The sequence below is a fragment of the Neolamprologus multifasciatus genome, chromosome 5, assembly GCF_963576455.1.
Source record: "Neolamprologus multifasciatus chromosome 5, fNeoMul1.2, whole genome shotgun sequence".
NCBI classification, from domain to species: domain Eukaryota; kingdom Metazoa; phylum Chordata; class Actinopteri; order Cichliformes; family Cichlidae; genus Neolamprologus; species Neolamprologus multifasciatus.
The window spans coordinates 27,482,678-27,498,863 of NC_140443.1; the positions used below are offsets into that span (position 1 = coordinate 27,482,678).

The window sequence follows — 16,186 nt, forward strand, 5'->3', positions numbered from 1 at the left end:
TGTGTGTGTGTGTGTGTGTGTGTGTGTACTCCAAAGAGAGGAATTACAAACTTCCTATCAGCCGCGGGTTATAGCCTGGTTTATATTTGAGCCCTATTATTACGGCAGACTTCAGAGAGACAACACTGTGTATTTTTGTCCAAGATTAAACTTCATTAAAAGTCCAGAGAGTGCATTTACAATCTATATTATACACACAAAAGTACAACATACGCCCATGAAGTGACAGTGAAAGAACGGAGCCTCACCCATAGTCTAACAGTGCAGAACTGTCCGTGGTGCTGAAAGCTGAGAACCCCATCTATCTATCTATCTATCTATCTATCTATCTATCTATCTATCTATCTATCTATCTATCTATCTATCTATCTATCTAAATTTTTCAGTGAATAATGAAAATAATAAAATCCATCTAGCACGTCTTTAGGTAATATGACAGGCTACTTCGATACTTTCATTGCGTTTGCCTTATTAATTTAAAAAAGGTAAGTTTCAACTATGGAAAAATTCTTTTATCTTTTCTTTTTTTCGGTATTCTTTTGTCTCCCGACGGCAGCGACTGAAGGTCATAACCCACCCATTTAGCCGAGTTGTCCGAACAGGTGAGTCACATTCACACTCCTAGGGAGCATGTTAGGCCGGGAGCTGCTCTGCGTCGTCGTGTGCCTGTGCAGCAGACGCGCCGTTTCCGGCTTTGAAACGTCACGGATATTTTTAGACGCCTCCGCCTGCCTGTCAAATCGTTCTGACACAACGTTAAAATCATCCCCCGACGCTCGATGCCATATTCTCTGAAGTAGCATAAACATAAGCTCGTGATGCCATGTCAGGAGACAACCTGTGTCCGACACTGCATTTCCTTTTTACGCAGATAGCACGCGTTAGTTATCTATAGACGGGTTGGTGTGGAGGTCGCTGCAAAAGATGACTGATATTTCGCAAAGTGTATATAGATTACTATTTCCAATTTAACACCAAACTATAGGACTTCTATTTTGAAGTCACAAATAGAAGCACAATTGTGCAGTTCTTCGTTGCTGTTGGCATGCTTTGCAACTTTGTATGTCTTCAAATCTAAATCTATCCTATCTTTGTCACTTATTTTTTAAGAAATCGTAAAACAGTCATTTAAATGAAGACCATCAGGCAGTATCATTTGGATAGTCCAAAGCAGTCTCAACAAAAGACATAAATACGTTGCGCCATCCTGTGGTGCGTAGGCACACTGCAACTGTTACCCTTCCAGACTTTTATTGAAGAGTGAACAGAGTGTGTAGCAGGTTAAGCAACACGACATGACATAAAGATAGTTTTTGTTTATTTCAACAGGAAAAAGATATGAAATCACCACTAACTTTAGACATCATTTCTCAATAGCACCATTTAACTGAAATTTCACAAAATCATAGCGCACCCTCTGAATGATTTTGGTCAGTATAACAGTATTTACTAAGATGGCAGAAAAATCTGCAAAGCAAAACATTTTGCACAACTTGGCACATATTGAGAGCACATACAGTATATGGCACCAGGCTGAGAACCTGCTGAATGTCTGATATTATTTGGTGATCTGATACAAACTAGTACAGTACTATTATATATCTGTGGTTTTAATAGAGAAGCAAGTGTTGTCATTTATATTAGTGTGATGGTTTTCATTTCTGGTTCTTCAGATGTAAACATCAGTCCACAGTGCCATGCAGCAGGTGTCACTGCAACAGTTTGTTTTGCAAAAATCCCGTCCTTATGCACAATCGTGTTAATGCACATTAGTTCAGTGTTATCAAGGTCCAGAAGAGAAGCCTTTTTTTAACACAACTTCTTGATTAGTTCCACAGAGCAGCAAATGAGAACGCAGTAAGACACTGACGAACCTTAAATGGCTGAGAAAGGGAATTAAGTGCTACATCTGAGAACTAATATCCAACTCAAAAGATTATTTAATTTGTTTGTGCTTAGATTGGCACTTACAGCTTAAGTGTTCACTAACCTAACTACTTAGGCAAGCAAATGAGAACCTTATCCATGTAAAGTATGAACATTTTAAATGCAGATAAAGTAAGGATCAGGTGGCACACGCCGAGCTTGTAGCTGTTAAATACAGTACTATTGGATATTGAAAATAAGGAGTGTTTATGTAGTTCCTCTGCAGTCTTTTTATATATGGTAATCATGTTGGTAGGGTGTTATTTTATAATAGTAATTATGTTTTCAGTCACTAATATGAAATAATACAGAAAGTGTATGTCAGCTAAAGCATATATTGTACACGATCCACCTGTTAGAAACCCCACTGTAATGTTACTACAATATAAAAAGTACAAAGAACCCTTTCTAAATTTATAAAACCAAATATTTTTTTCATCACTAGCTTTAACAACCCTTGCATTACACAAGCTAATTCTTTAAGGAAACAGGTCTAATAGGTTTGTCCTCCTCTGCAATCCCCACAGTGAGGGATCAACGTTTGTCTCCATGGATTACTTTCAAGTCTGTTGGACTGTGATCCAGACTCCCTCCTGAATGGTTGACCTGCGCTGTGACACACTCTCGAGAGCCAGTGGTGACAAGTGTTCGTGTGCATGTTGGCATTGTCAGTCATCTGCTATTTTGTCAGACTCTGGCGAACACCTCGAAGAGGGAGGCAACTGCATGCATGCGGTAGAAAAGGTTCAAAGGGATGGCAAAATTGAGAACTGTGCTCCATATGCTGAAGCCGTATGTCTCCTCTTCCAGTCCGTTGTCATACTGTGGCCTGCAGCCAAAGGCAGAAAGAATCCACAGCTGAAATGGAAAAAAGAGAGAGCTCTAATTAGATACACCTGAATTCATATACTTTTAGCTACTTAGGGGCAGAACAACAAGGTAGAAACACAACGGTGTCATTTTATAAGGCTTAAAGTTGCCTGTTTATATTATTATATTTGAAATTCAATTAGCCAAAAATGCTGTAATTAGTCTCTATTACCTCTATTTTTACTTTTGCTACCATCACTCCTGAGGAAAATATCTCAGTGCTCCACTACCTTCACCACAAGCTAGTAACTTCCTCACTTTAGTTATAATCTCAGTTATAACTAATGATTGTTACATGTCACATAGCACTTAATGGAGAGTTTTGTATTTTCAAGAGTTTTATATCTGTTGTTGATGAGAGTAGTGAAACTAAACCAAAACAATACAAATGTGGCTTAAGCATATTAAAATGAGGGTGATTGGCATGGAATCCCTGTTTGGGTTTACCACTATGGCAATAGTGAATAGCAAATATATTAATTACAGAAGCTTAAAATGAACAAACAATAACTCTTGACTTTTGGGAGTTATGTTGGGTAAAATACACTTAACCAAATGAAGTCTCAAATGGTCGGTAGATTTTACATCAGCTCGATCAATTCCACATATTAAAAAACTAATCACCACAGACCAGTTAACCAGTGCTTACCGAAATGTTACACATAATAAGGAAAACGGCAATATTCTTCAGGATCTGCCTCTTTATATTTGGGCGTTCCACTGTTTCGTTTCCCACAGGTGCTGGCACATCTGAATGTTTCCGTGGGCATCCATAAACCTGCTCACTCTCCTCCTGCTCGCTCTCAGTAGAGACACAGCTCCTGTCTGGAGATTCAAAAGTTCGGTTGATGATGCCATTGTACGGCGGAGCGAGAGAGGAAGTGACAGAGAAGACTTCTGGAGCAGCTGGTAACTCTGGGTCCTGCCTCTCTCTATCCTCTTGCTGGCGATACAAAGACTCTATGATGAAGAGATTCTGGACGTATTTCTCCAACACAATAAACAGAGAGTAGACCAAATTTGTCCAGCGGTAAGGAGGGTTGCTTCCGGTGCTTAGCACAGACACTATGCTGCACCATGACATGAACCAGGAGCCAATGGAGGATCCAAACAGCACCTCCGTGTCCAGCTGTCTTGACGGGTTCTTGGAGGTGTCCAGCGGCATGTGGTTCACTCGGTATATAAGCAGACCCGAAGCACCAGCGCAGCACATGACCGTCAGCATGACGATGGCATAAATGTAGAACATGGAAACGGCTGACCTTCGCATCTGGATTGACTTCTCTACATGAGTAACGTAGACCACCAGTATTCCGATACTGCTGGCCAGGGCAAGTAGACCCACAAGAGGACCTAAGATCAAGCCCCGGTTTTTGGCAACCTGCCTTTTATGGTTTGAAGTGAGGTCAATGGTGCGTCCAATATTTCTCCACATCACGAAAAGCAAGACAGAAACAAAAATGTGGTATTCAATATTGAAGGGGTAGAGATAGTAGAGGCTGGTGGCGAACATGGAGCATGTGCTGGTGGTGCAGTTACATTGTGGTTCTGAGTACTCTGTAAAACAGTTAAAAATGTGGGCAAACACATGAGTTACAGGGAAATAGTACAATAAAAAGAAGCTGACTATGCCAGTGCTGTCTTACATTAGCACAGCCTGTCTGTTTTTTAAGATAAGAACAAAATGAAAGACATGTTAGGCAATAATACTGTTCTGAAAGCTAAATGTTAGAAACAATTTAAATGTAAAATAGAATGAATAGTAAATCTTTTACAGGTTGACAACAACAACAAAATGGATTATATTATCATAAAAAACATAAAGATACACAATAATCATTCAGATTCCACACTGCAAGTATACACACATATGCCATAACAGAATGTCTATCTCGAGGTTTAATATTGTCTGACTCAACATCAAACATGGCATGTACAGGTCAGATAGCAATGTACAACCCCAATATAAAAATATGTTGGAATACTGTGTAAAGTGTGAGTTAAAACAGAAACCCATATTTTAGTCACACTAAACCATAAGAAAAAAATTAAATATTTAAAATAATATATTTATCACACATTTATTATTTCATGAAAAAAATATTTGCTCATTTTGAATTTGATGGCAGCAACGTGTCTCAAAATAGTTGGAATAGGGGCAACAAAAGTGTGGAAAAGTAAGTGGTACTGAAAAGAGACAGCTCAACGAACATTTTGCAACTAATTAGGTTAATTGGTAACTGGTCAGTAAGTGATTGGGTAGAAAAAGGACATCTTAGAGATGCAGAGTTTCTTTTTGTAAACTGTATCTAAAAATTGTGGAACAAATTTAGAATAATGTTCCTAATAATAATTAAGATTTTGAATATCTCATTATCTACAGTACATAATATCATTAAAAGATTCAGAGAATATTGATAAATCTCTATGTGCATAAGACTTTGGGATGCTTCCAAAGGTCACATCCTTTAGTATTATTAAATGTCACTGTACAATATACAAATACAGGTTAAAGCTCTATTATACAAGGAAGTGATCATATGTGAACATAACCCAGAAACAATGGGATTTTCTCTTGTCCAAATTGCTTTTGAAAATGGACTTAGGCAAAGTGGAAACGTGTTCTGTGGTCAAATTGAAAGTTGAAATACTTTTTATGAGGCATTTTTTGAAAACATGGATGCTGCTTTCTCCAGGTTAAAGAAGAGGGAGACCATCCAACTTGTTATCAGTGCTCAGTTTAAAAGCCTTCATCTGTGACAGTATGGGGATGTAATGCAATTGGCAGCTTGCACATTTGTAAAGTGCTGAAAGATGTATACAGGATTTAGAGCTACATATGCTCCAATCCAATCAATATCTTTTTTCAGGGAAAGCCTTGCATATTTCAGCAAGACAGCCAAACCACATACTGGATCTATTACAGCAGCATGGTTGCACAGTAGAAGAATCTGGGTGCTGAGAATTTCACCAGTTGAAAGTATTTGCCACATCATGAATGAAAAAATATGATGATGATTCAGGACTCTTGAGCAGCTAGAATGCTATATAAGATGAGAATGGAACAACATTCCTCTCTCAAAGCTCCAGCAGCTGTCTCCTCTGTTCCCAGATGTTTATGGACTGTTGTTAAAAGCGGAGAGGATGCTACGCAGTGGTAAACAAGATTCTGTCCTAACTCTTTTTTAGTCATTTAGCTGCCCTCAAATTCAAAATGTGATAATATTTATATTAACATGATATGTCTCAGTTTAAACATTTGATTTGTTTTCTGTGCTCAATTTAAATTAAATGTGGGTTGATAAGATTTGCATATCATTGCATTCTGTTTTTATTTAAATTTTACACAGTGTCCCAACTTTTTAAAACTTTAAATCAGATTCACATAAAATAACAGAGTGCTCTTATTCCTCTCTTTCGATTTTTAACCATAAAAATATGTTTTTTTACGGCTTTGAGACAAGTTTTAACCTATTGAATTTTGACTAATCTTCTCTAATGAATGTGTTGATATCCTTGTGCTGCCCTAAGTTATACTGCACTATGACAGGACATCCAAAATTGAGGAAATAATAATAATAATAAGAATAATAAGAATAATAAGAATAATAAGAATAATAAGAATAATAAGAATAATATGGAAGGAAAAAATCCAGAAGAATGAAAGTATTATTCTGTAGAGATTTGTAATTCTCTTTATTCAACAACATTTGTTTTATGATTACTTCTGACATCTTGTTGCTCAGTTTTACAAGATTACATGAATTTCAAAGCAAAAGATTTCTTTTAAAATTTTGTTGCCTCTCAACCAGTATACCACCCACTGTACTTAGTGGTACACCCCCTTTTAATTTGGAATTTAAATATTTCTTCTTCTTAATATATATATTATTGCATTAATTGTTGGGATACCTTATCTCTTAATATGTTTTATGCCTTTTAAGCCCTTTAAACCTGTATTTGTGACACTGAGCTATACAAAAAAATTAAATTGAACTAAATTTAAAAAAGTGATTTTTATTTATTTATTTTATTTATTTAATGATGAAAATGCCAATATGTTTTTGTGTGTGATTGTTTGTTTGCGAGAGAAAGAGCAAACAAGTTTCTGCTTTTGAGTATTTATTAATCATATTGTATTCATTTGAAATTTCCTTCATTAGCTGAATGCACGTCTTGTACACTTCCTATGGTTACACTGTTGCCCTCTAGGTCTTAAGCCCCCTCCCAACTCACCTGCTCCTGGCCCCCATCACCCCCCTTCCCCCTTTCCCCCGAGCCCACTACTATGGTCATGCACCCTTTAATTAAAAAGTGAACAACAGTCAGGGTGCAGCCAGCCTCACAGTCAGCCGGATATGAAGAGGAGTAGCAGAACCCCTCAACCCTAAGCTTAGATGTATCAGTTACTGTAATTGCAGTACCCTTGGGACTAAGCAGCCTGGGGACAAAGCCGTCTGAGGTCAAGTGGGGGGTTGCCAAAGGAGGTGGTGGTGGCTGAAGTGTGGGGAAAGGACTGGGGAGGGGGCAACAATATGTGTCTTCTGAAACCTAATAGAGAGACATTCGACACAAACAAGACCTGCTGAGCAGCCAGGCTTACCTCCCTTGCGCTTCCAAGCCCTCCTCTCTTTCCCTTTTCTTTCATCCACTGAAGTGAGTTCTCAAGCGGACTATTGTACTTTTCTTCTAAAAACAAGCCTGCAATCGACCCCCGGGTCCTTACCTGTAGTGAGGTTTACGAGGCCCAGGGCAGAAAGTCTCCTCTTATGGTTGTTCAGGAAGTGTTCAGCCTCTGACATCACACCACTGCACCACAGGAGGATGTTGGTAAAGACTGCATGGATTACACCAAATCTGAGGAGACAGCAGTTGAAAATAAGACACCCGATCACCTAACAGCAAGTATAAGTGACAGGATTTAGCTGTGTTGTTGAGCTTGTTTCATGCCATTGATTAAAATAGAACTATGAACACATAATTTTCTTATGATTTGCAAAAGGATATATTGACTAAAGGCCCAGGTTATCGCACATTTCACACACCTCTCAAATGTTTCAAAGCTCTTGATGACATCCTTGATGTGAAACCAGAGAAAATGCACCTAAATAAAACCCAAACACAAGTCTTAAAAAAGCTTGACAAAGTCATATCCAAAATGCAGTTTGGTGATTTTATTAAGCTTCAGAAATACACTTCATAATATACTAAGTACATACTTATTGTAAACTTAATTCTATTTATTTGCTTAAGTCATTACATTTAAAGATTCCCACTGATATATGCAGTTACACTCAAGCGACATGGACAATGATCGGATTATACTATCGCAGCAACGCTCTCTACTTGCCTTAACAACAAAGAGCACATTATTCTAAGATCTTGAAATAGTATATGGGAAAAAAAGATACTGCTGAAAGAGTGTCACATTTTAAAAGTTAAACCTAGGCTGTGCACTTACCTGTGCCATAGTGTGAGTTGCGTGGATGACAGGGTATACCACGAGCACCGCCGACACACAAGGTTGAAAACCAACATATTGCCCAATTCGGAAAGCATCCATAATCAGTGAAAGGAGTGCAAGAAGGGTCAAACCACCTAGAAAAAGAAAGTTATTGAAAACAAAGTCTTTGTGACCACATATGTTAACATTCAAGTTCTCTTTAAGTTATGAAACAAACATATAGTGGTCACGCGCAAAAATCCCTTTAATTTTCACACTAACGAAAAAAACAGTTGCATAAATACTGTGCGCATTTGCTTGTTTAATCTCGCTAACTCACCTCTTATCCAGCCTGAGGTGGCGTGTACATCTTTTTCTGGCGGCGCGCTCTTTTGCCTGTCCCGTACCAAGATGTACCACATCATCCAGAGCAGCTGGAGGATCATGAGGCAGGTAGTGAAGGACCGCAGATCCTCTTCCCTAACGGAGGGGTTCTTGTTTGCGATGGCAAGCATCAACGCCGCCCCGATCAGCAGCAGATTGGTCCCGTATTGCCCGCTCAGGAACTCCGCGTTCTTCTTCGGATAGTCTTCAGACAAACTGATTTTTAGTTTGCTGAAGATCTTCTTGTCCTGCTCGGAGCTGGACGACGACGAGGAGCTGTTGCTATACTTGTTCGGACACATAATATCCAGGCCGTTATGTTCCACCATGGTGAGAGGCATGTGCAAAAGGCGCAGTGCTGGGAGAAATGGAAAGTCAAAGCCGTGCAAAAGCCGTGCGCTATAAGTGCATTTGAGGGAGGCGAGACGTGTAACCTGTTGCCTCTAGGTGGGGATTCAGATGGATAGGTACTGTGCCAAACATGCATTCAATCTTCAAGATCCGGCTCAGTGGCCACGCATAGTTTGAATGGGCTTGATAGATGCCATTGTCATCTTGTAGCCCTGAAACAAATATCTGGTCGTGTACCAGGCTCGCTGAGTCACTGAAAAGTGAAGATTGTGTTTCAGTCTTTCCGAGAACGCGGTCTTCTTGGAACTACCATACGTTTACAAAAAAAAAAAATAGCTGAGTCTGCTGTGCCAACCATTCAGCGGGCTACCTAAAGAAATAAATAAAAAAAAAAAACTATGCGTGGGCTTGGCCACAATAACAGAAACAACTGAGCTGTGCCCAAACCCACCTCTTTAGAGCAGCTGCCAAACAGTCCGTCCAAGTCTGCTATCAGGTGTTAAGCGTACACGCCTGGATAAGATGAAAGAGAACATGACATTTCTCAAATCTGAGATTTTTACAGGCTGCAGGAGAGTGGCCTGTTGTGACAGTGACTTAAACCTAAGTGCTCCTAACACAAATCCACTTGGGACTGAGATGTGGTTAAAATATTTGCTTTCAAGTCGGTTTAAAAAGGAAGAAGAAGACGAATCAGATTTCAGTGGTCAAGTATACAATGGCTTTTTGTGAGTGGATGTCAGGGAGACCGTGTAGGCCATGGGCAGTAAGATCTCTTAAGGATATGACCGTGTAACCTATTAAATAACATCCGGGCGGACACACGCAATCAGCCCAGCAACAGAATAACTGCTCACACCGATCGCGGTGATTAATCTGATGCGATATTGTTTAATAAATACATTCTTCTTAAATAAATATATAAAATGTAAAAAAATAAAAACAAACAGCTGGGGTTTCTATGCAGACAGAACGGTGGGTTCGCAACAGCTCTCGTTAAGATTTAAGAGCCTGAGTTCATTCTAGTCAAGAAACATGGACTTCAAAATATTTTTCAAAACTAAATAAAACTGGATACATTTGTTCATTTAGGCTCTTTCTTAAATTTCACCAATAGTTGCTTTGATATAAGTCTAGCATTTCCGAAAATTCACAATTCACCAGTTGCTGCCAGCAACATAACGAATCAACCTTTCCACGAAAGGTCTTTTAGTCTTATTTGCGAAACTGCAGCACGCACCAGCTGACTACGGTGTGCGTCATATAGCCTAACTGTTCTGAAGCTGGCAATCAGTGAACTGAGGAAGACAAACTCCCTCTTTCGAGCCTTGTGCTTCTGATTAGCTGAGATGTCCATTATCCTTTGACGCAGGACTCGGGACACAATGGCATCACGAGTATTCAAAAGATGATCACGTCAGGGTCCATCTCATTTGCTGAGTGGACCAGTGATTTCTTGATTAGCGATAAAAACGCTCGACAAAAAAAGAGAGTAAAATCTGTTCTTTATCTGGATACTTTAATGGGCTATTGAGCAGGTCTAAGGTTTTGATTGAATTCGGAAATACTCATTTCAGCCCTTTGTTGATTGCTCGTCTGGATCCACAAAACAAAGCAAAGACCATTGAATTTCAGAGTAGCTTGAGAGAAATTCTATAGCAATAAGATTTACTGTAAAAGCCTCTTTTTAATATCTTTAAAATGTTTTTAAAAGCGTCATTTGAGATTATTGTGTTGCATTCTGGTATGGTGATTACTATTATTCTTTTGAACTCCACTACACTGAATTGACAGCAGCTTTTAGGGGTCTCCTTTTTTAAGGAACACTAAAAGAGGCCGTTCTGATCACTCTAGACACATAACTGTATTTTCCCTGTATACTTGCATAAATGATTAAAATCTTGACTCCTTAATTGCTGCAGTGAAGAATGTCATTATAATCTGAAAATATTAATTTTACCATCAACAGTATAGTTATAGCCCTGCTTTGAATCGTTACCCTGGACAAATGAGTCACAATAACAGTTAGCAAAATTAGCAAGATTTAACCATTTCAAATTCTCATCTTCTCATATTTTAAAGTTACTGCTTCAAAAACTCAAAAAACAATGAACTGCCAGTTATTTTATTGCACTACAGTTCACCACTTGCATTATTATTTACATAACTCACATATGGTTGCCATAATAGGCTAGGTGGGTTATGATGTAGGGAGCTTTTAATCGAGTTGGTCCTAGACTCTAAAGTTAGGAGCTCAGTTTCAGTCCAAACTTTGCTACAATGGCTTAAACCTCTGGTGTATACTGCCGTGACTGGCATGGAGATGGTGGGTCCTTTAAGTCCTGTCGACTGTGGATGACAGCATCACTGGCCTGGGCTTGTTCCGGGGGATGCTGCAAAGGTAAAATAGGATCTTGGAGATCAAGTCAATGCATTTGGTTTCCTAAGTAGTTTTTTTGTGGTGTGGGCCATTATCCTCCTGATGGGTGTGCCGTAACTATGGGAGGGTGTGCTTTGTCTGAGAAAATGTTTGTTTGGGTGGCATGTGTCAAAGTGCTATCCATATGAATGCCATGACCCAGCGTTTTCAACAAAGAGTGTTGCACTGTAACAGTATGATCAAACACAAACGTTTCAACTTCCCCTGCTAGAAGTTGAAACGTTTGTGTAATGTTTGCATAATCTGCAATAATAATGCCATTATTTTATAGAATGTATTTCAAAAGACTCAAAGAGTCCTGACATAATAGGAAAGATTATTATAACCACTAAAAAGCAAAAATATATTAGTCACATTAAAAGCAGTTCTAAAAAAAAAACCAATAATGATATAATGAAACAATAGTGTCTGGTGCTTGGCCTTGACAATGGAGATTGACAGATGGCCTAGGAGCATGGAGGTGGAGCAGATCAAACAGGACAAGGATTTTAAATTGAAAGGGTTGTTAGACAACTAGGCAGTTCTGAATGAAATTCAGCCCACTATTGCTTTTCATGTGGTAAAAATGGTCTGAGCTAAAATGGATAGGTCAGTGTAAGTGAGCCTTAACAAAAGCATGTTTAATTTTCCCAGAAATTGTCTGCTGTAAATGTATTTTTACTGTACTTTTTACTAAAACATTCTACATTTGGAACATACATCAATTTATCTTATATAGCCACCATATGAATATCCATAATATTTTACATAAAGCATTTAGTGAGCTTGCTGCTACATGTGTTTACAAAAAATATGTGTAGAACACGTTTTTTTGTGTGAGTATATCTAGTTTGTTAAGATTTAGCTCTGTAAAATAATGAAGTGTTTGTTAGGGAACGGCTGCGTGCAGGCAGGAGAAGGACCCAAAGTGCAGACTCCGGAGACAAAACTTAAACTCAAAACCACTTTAATCTTAAACTCAAATATAACATAACTGGAAATATCAAAATAAACTTACACCGGCGGACTGGAAAAAACACACAGCTATATAAACGGTAGATCGCGACAATGACAAACTGAAACACAGGGCTTAAATACATAGAGGGAGCAATCAGGGAATGGACAACAGGAGGGAAACACAGCTGGGGCAAAAAATGAAAACCAAAATGAAACAAACACACGGAGCCAGAGACAAAAAATACAGGGAGCAAAAGCCCAAAACAGAACAAAACAACAGCACTGCGGCCCAGCAACAGTCCAAAAGAAAACAGACAAAAAGCCCATGAAAGGCGCAGAGGCCCAGGTACCAGTCTCGAAAAGGTTCAGGAGGCCGGCCCGGAGGCTGACGGCACAACAGTCCAAACCCGGGCAGTTCAGGGGGGCGGCCCGGAGGCAGGCGGCCCAAGAGCCAAGACGACAGTTCAGGGGGCCGGGCAGGCGGGAGGCACCGGCGGCGACGGAGCAGGTCAGGAGGCCGGCCGGGCGGGAGGCACCGGCGGCGACGGAGCAGGTCAGGGGGCCGTCCGGGCGGGAGGCACCGGCGGCGACGGAGCAGGTCAGGGGGCCGTCCGGGCGGGAGGCACCGGCGGCGACGGAGCAGGTCAGGGGGCCGTCCGCGACGGCAATGATGTCCAGTCATCGGCCCGGAAAGTGGCCGAACAGGCCGGACAGGACGTGCAGGACGAACAGGACGTGCAGGACGAACAGGCCGGACAGGACGGGCAGGACGAGCAGGCCGGACTGGACCTGACGGCATGGGGACCTCAGGCGCAGACGAAGATAGACGGAGTGAGGCAGGACCAGGCGGCGCCGAGGGCGAAGACACGGAGGCCGGACCAGGCGACGCAGAGGCTGAAGCTGAACCTGGACCAGGCGAGGGCGAAGACTCGGAGGCTGGACCAGGCGAGGGCGAAGACTCGGAGGCTGGACCAGGCGAGGGCGAAGACTCGGAGGCTGGACCAGGCGAGGGCGAAGACTCGGAGGCTGGACCTGACGAGGGCGGCGCTGCAGGGAATGGTGTGGGAGCCGCAGGTGGTGGCGCTGCAGGCGATGCAGGTCGCTGGACGGGCCCCTCGGACCCTCCAGCGGGAACAGGAGGCTGGACGGGCCCCTCGGACCCTCCAGCGGGAACAGGCGGCTGGACGGGTCCCTCGGACCCTCCAGCGGGAACAGGCGGCTGGACGGGTCCCTCGGACCCTCCAGCGGAGGCAGGATGCTGGACGGGTCCCTTGGACCCTCCAGCGGGAACAGGCGGCTGAAGCGGTCCCTCGGACCCTCCAGCGGAGGCAGGAGGCTGGACGGGCCCCTCGGACCCTCCAGCGGAGGCAGGAGGCTGGACGGGCCCCTCGGACCCTCCAGCAGAGGCAGAAGGTTGAGTAAACGACTGAGGTGAGAACTGAGCAGGTGACTGAGCCGATAGGTGAGCTAATGTTTGAGCTATGGATAGAAGTTTAAGATGTATTGACTCTTGTAAGAATGGTAGTAATGGTGTGTGAGGTGGTGGATTAGCAGATGGCTGGGCTAGGTTGTCTGAGCCCACGGAGCCTAAAGAAAACTGCTGGACGGGCTCACCTGAGCCTCCAGTGAGGTCAGAAACAGGTGCAGGTACCTGCCGGACACCAGCCACTCCCACCCGAGGAGAAGGTACGGGTGCCGGAGCTAACTGATTCCCGGTCATCCTCACCCTGGGAGCCGGGACAGGCACCGTCAATGGCTGGGCAGCTGCTGTCCCCACCCGAGGAGCTGGTATGGGTGCAGCGACAGGCAGAGGCTCAGCCGGCCTGGACACTGGAGCAGGGACCAGCTGGACTTCAGCCTCCCTCACCTGAAGCACTGAAACAGGTGCAGGGGAATGCTGGGCCCGAGCTGCCCTGGGAGCAGGAACACAACGGTGCAAAGGAGCAGGCTCAGCAAACACAGACTCCTCTAAAATATTTTTTAGCTTCCTTCCACCACCACGTCTAACAGTCTTAACAGTTTTCACCGTCCCAGAATTTATAGTGTTCACATGATTGTCTTTTTCCAGCTCAGAGGGAGCAGAATGAAAACAGTCATTATAACTCACCATGGGGAGTGGCTCAGCAGAGACAGAGTGGCGACTGCGTGAGCGTCGCTTTCTCCGGGAAGTGGGAGGTGGCGAACTGGGCTGCGATGAGGAAGCAGAGAGTTTGTGAAGCTCAGAACGTGGCAGACCCAAAAACAGAGCGAAGGACTGCAGCGGAGTGAGTCTAACGTCCGGCGTCACGTAATCCTTCCTCCGCCGCTTAACCCTCTTGTCGGACTGGTAATCCAGGGGTGAAGGCGGAGGTGTAGCGACCGGAGAGAATGAGCAGGTGCTCAACCTGATCGCCCGAGGCATAGGCGCCGGCTCGGCCGTAGCCATGGCAGTTTGGAGGCTGCAGGGCCCTCCCAAAGCCAAACGTGACCCATAGAAGGGTGACTGGAGCTCCCGGGCATGCTTAGCCTCCTGCCTCACGCTCTCCGTGACGAAGGCAGAAACTGCGGGTCGCCGATACCACACAGAGTCTGCTGGGTCCATGTTCTGGTCGCGATCTTCTGTTAGGGAACGGCTGCGTGCAGGCAGGAGAAGGACCCAAAGTGCAGACTCCGGAGACAAAACTTAAACTCAAAACCACTTTAATCTTAAACTCAAATATAACATAACTGGAAATATCAAAATAAACTTACACCGGCGGACTGGAAAAAACACACAGCTATATAAACGGTAGATCGCGACAATGACAAACTGAAACACAGGGCTTAAATACATAGAGGGAGCAATCAGGGAATGGACAACAGGAGGGAAACACAGCTGGGGCAAATCAGAACTGACGAGACAAGGAAGCGTAAACTGAACACACTGAGATAAGACAGAGACCTTCAAAGTAAAACAGGAAACACATAACACAGACTGAACAAAAGACACAGACTCACATACAGGCACTACAACAGAAGGAACAGAGACGTGGGACCAGGGCAGACACAGACTGGACACGGGGATACAGCAGACAGGGGAGACAGCAACCAAGGATTACACAGAGACAAACCATAAGACATGACTCACGAAAACCCCAAAAACTAGAAATTATAAATAATATAATAAACTCAAAAGCCCTGGGTCAATGACCCAGGCATCCTAACAGGGTTAGGGTGTGCATGCCTTATATTCTCCTAGTTAAACGGAAAACAGACTGGCAATATTTTACTGAAACGAATATACAACATGCAAACACACAACAGAATACAAGATGAAAAAAACAACAATAAAAAAGGTGGTTTGACTTAGAACACTGACACAATATGCACACAGTACAGAATGTTAGGTTGACACTTACTCACTCCTCTCGCATCAAGCTGGCCCAACTTTTCTGAAAAGTGAAATATTGAGTTTTCTCACCCTGTTACAGTTTTGTTGAATTGTCTGCAGTTGTTGGTCCTAGTTCTGTTCTTCTTACACGTTCATCCAAATAATAAAATAGAAATGCATATCTTTTTTAAAACATTTATTTTTTACAAAACAATTTAAAAACAAATATAATTAAATAAACTGGTGTCATTCAATTTTGAATACATCACAGAAACTCTACTTGTCAACTAAATATACCTCAAAACAAACTGGAAAGGAGAAATCAGATCAGGATCCGGATTTTTATCCACTAGGTTATTGCAAACCCGAGTGCATAAAAAAAATCTTCTATCAAAGAAAAAGAAAAGATAATAGTGCTTATCCCACATTTCCTTGGAGTAGCAGTTGCCAAAGACACTTCAACTGCAAACCTTTCACCATCTATGAA

At 42.3% G+C, this 16,186-nt stretch overlaps 2 protein-coding genes across 2 annotated transcripts; both read right to left on the minus strand.

Moving 5' to 3' along the window:
- Positions 1 to 8: 8 nt before the first annotated feature.
- otop1 (otopetrin 1) lies at positions 9 to 12,289 on the minus strand. The gene is made up of 6 exons (XM_085160230.1): positions 8,580 to 12,289; positions 8,258 to 8,394; positions 7,842 to 7,900; positions 7,523 to 7,653; positions 3,446 to 4,353; positions 9 to 2,784 (listed from the first exon to the last, which is right to left on the minus strand). The coding sequence occupies exons 1-6, from the start codon at positions 8,962 to 8,964 to the stop codon at positions 2,614 to 2,616; spliced, it is 1,791 nt and encodes a 596-aa protein (XP_085016356.1). The 5' UTR covers positions 8,965 to 12,289; the 3' UTR covers positions 9 to 2,613.
- LOC146518924 (uncharacterized) lies at positions 11,260 to 15,533 on the minus strand. Its single transcript, XM_085159378.1, has 2 exons — positions 13,615 to 15,533; positions 11,260 to 11,367 (listed from the first exon to the last, which is right to left on the minus strand). The coding sequence occupies exons 1-2, from the start codon at positions 14,929 to 14,931 to the stop codon at positions 11,260 to 11,262; spliced, it is 1,425 nt and encodes a 474-aa protein (XP_085015504.1). The 5' UTR covers positions 14,932 to 15,533.
- Positions 15,534 to 16,186: the final 653 nt, after the last annotated feature.

Excerpts from the sequence above, each read along its gene's own strand:
- LOC146518924 (XM_085159378.1), bottom strand. The coding sequence starts at position 14,931 with ATGGACCCAGCAGACTCTGTGTGGTATCGGCGACCCGCAGTTTCTGCC. Across the intron at positions 11,368-13,614 it reads CTGGAGGGTCCAAGGGACCC|CATCCCCCGGAACAAGCCCA; the intron begins GTCCAGCATCCT and ends TTACCTTTGCAG.
- otop1 (XM_085160230.1), bottom strand. The coding sequence starts at position 8,964 with ATGCCTCTCACCATGGTGGAACATAACGGCCTGGATATTATGTGTCCG. Across the intron at positions 7,654-7,841 it reads AGCTTTGAAACATTTGAGAG|ATTTGGTGTAATCCATGCAG; the intron begins GTGTGTGAAATG and ends CTGTCTCCTCAG. Across the intron at positions 2,785-3,445 it reads TTATTATGTGTAACATTTCG|CTGTGGATTCTTTCTGCCTT; the intron begins GTAAGCACTGGT and ends TTTCCATTTCAG.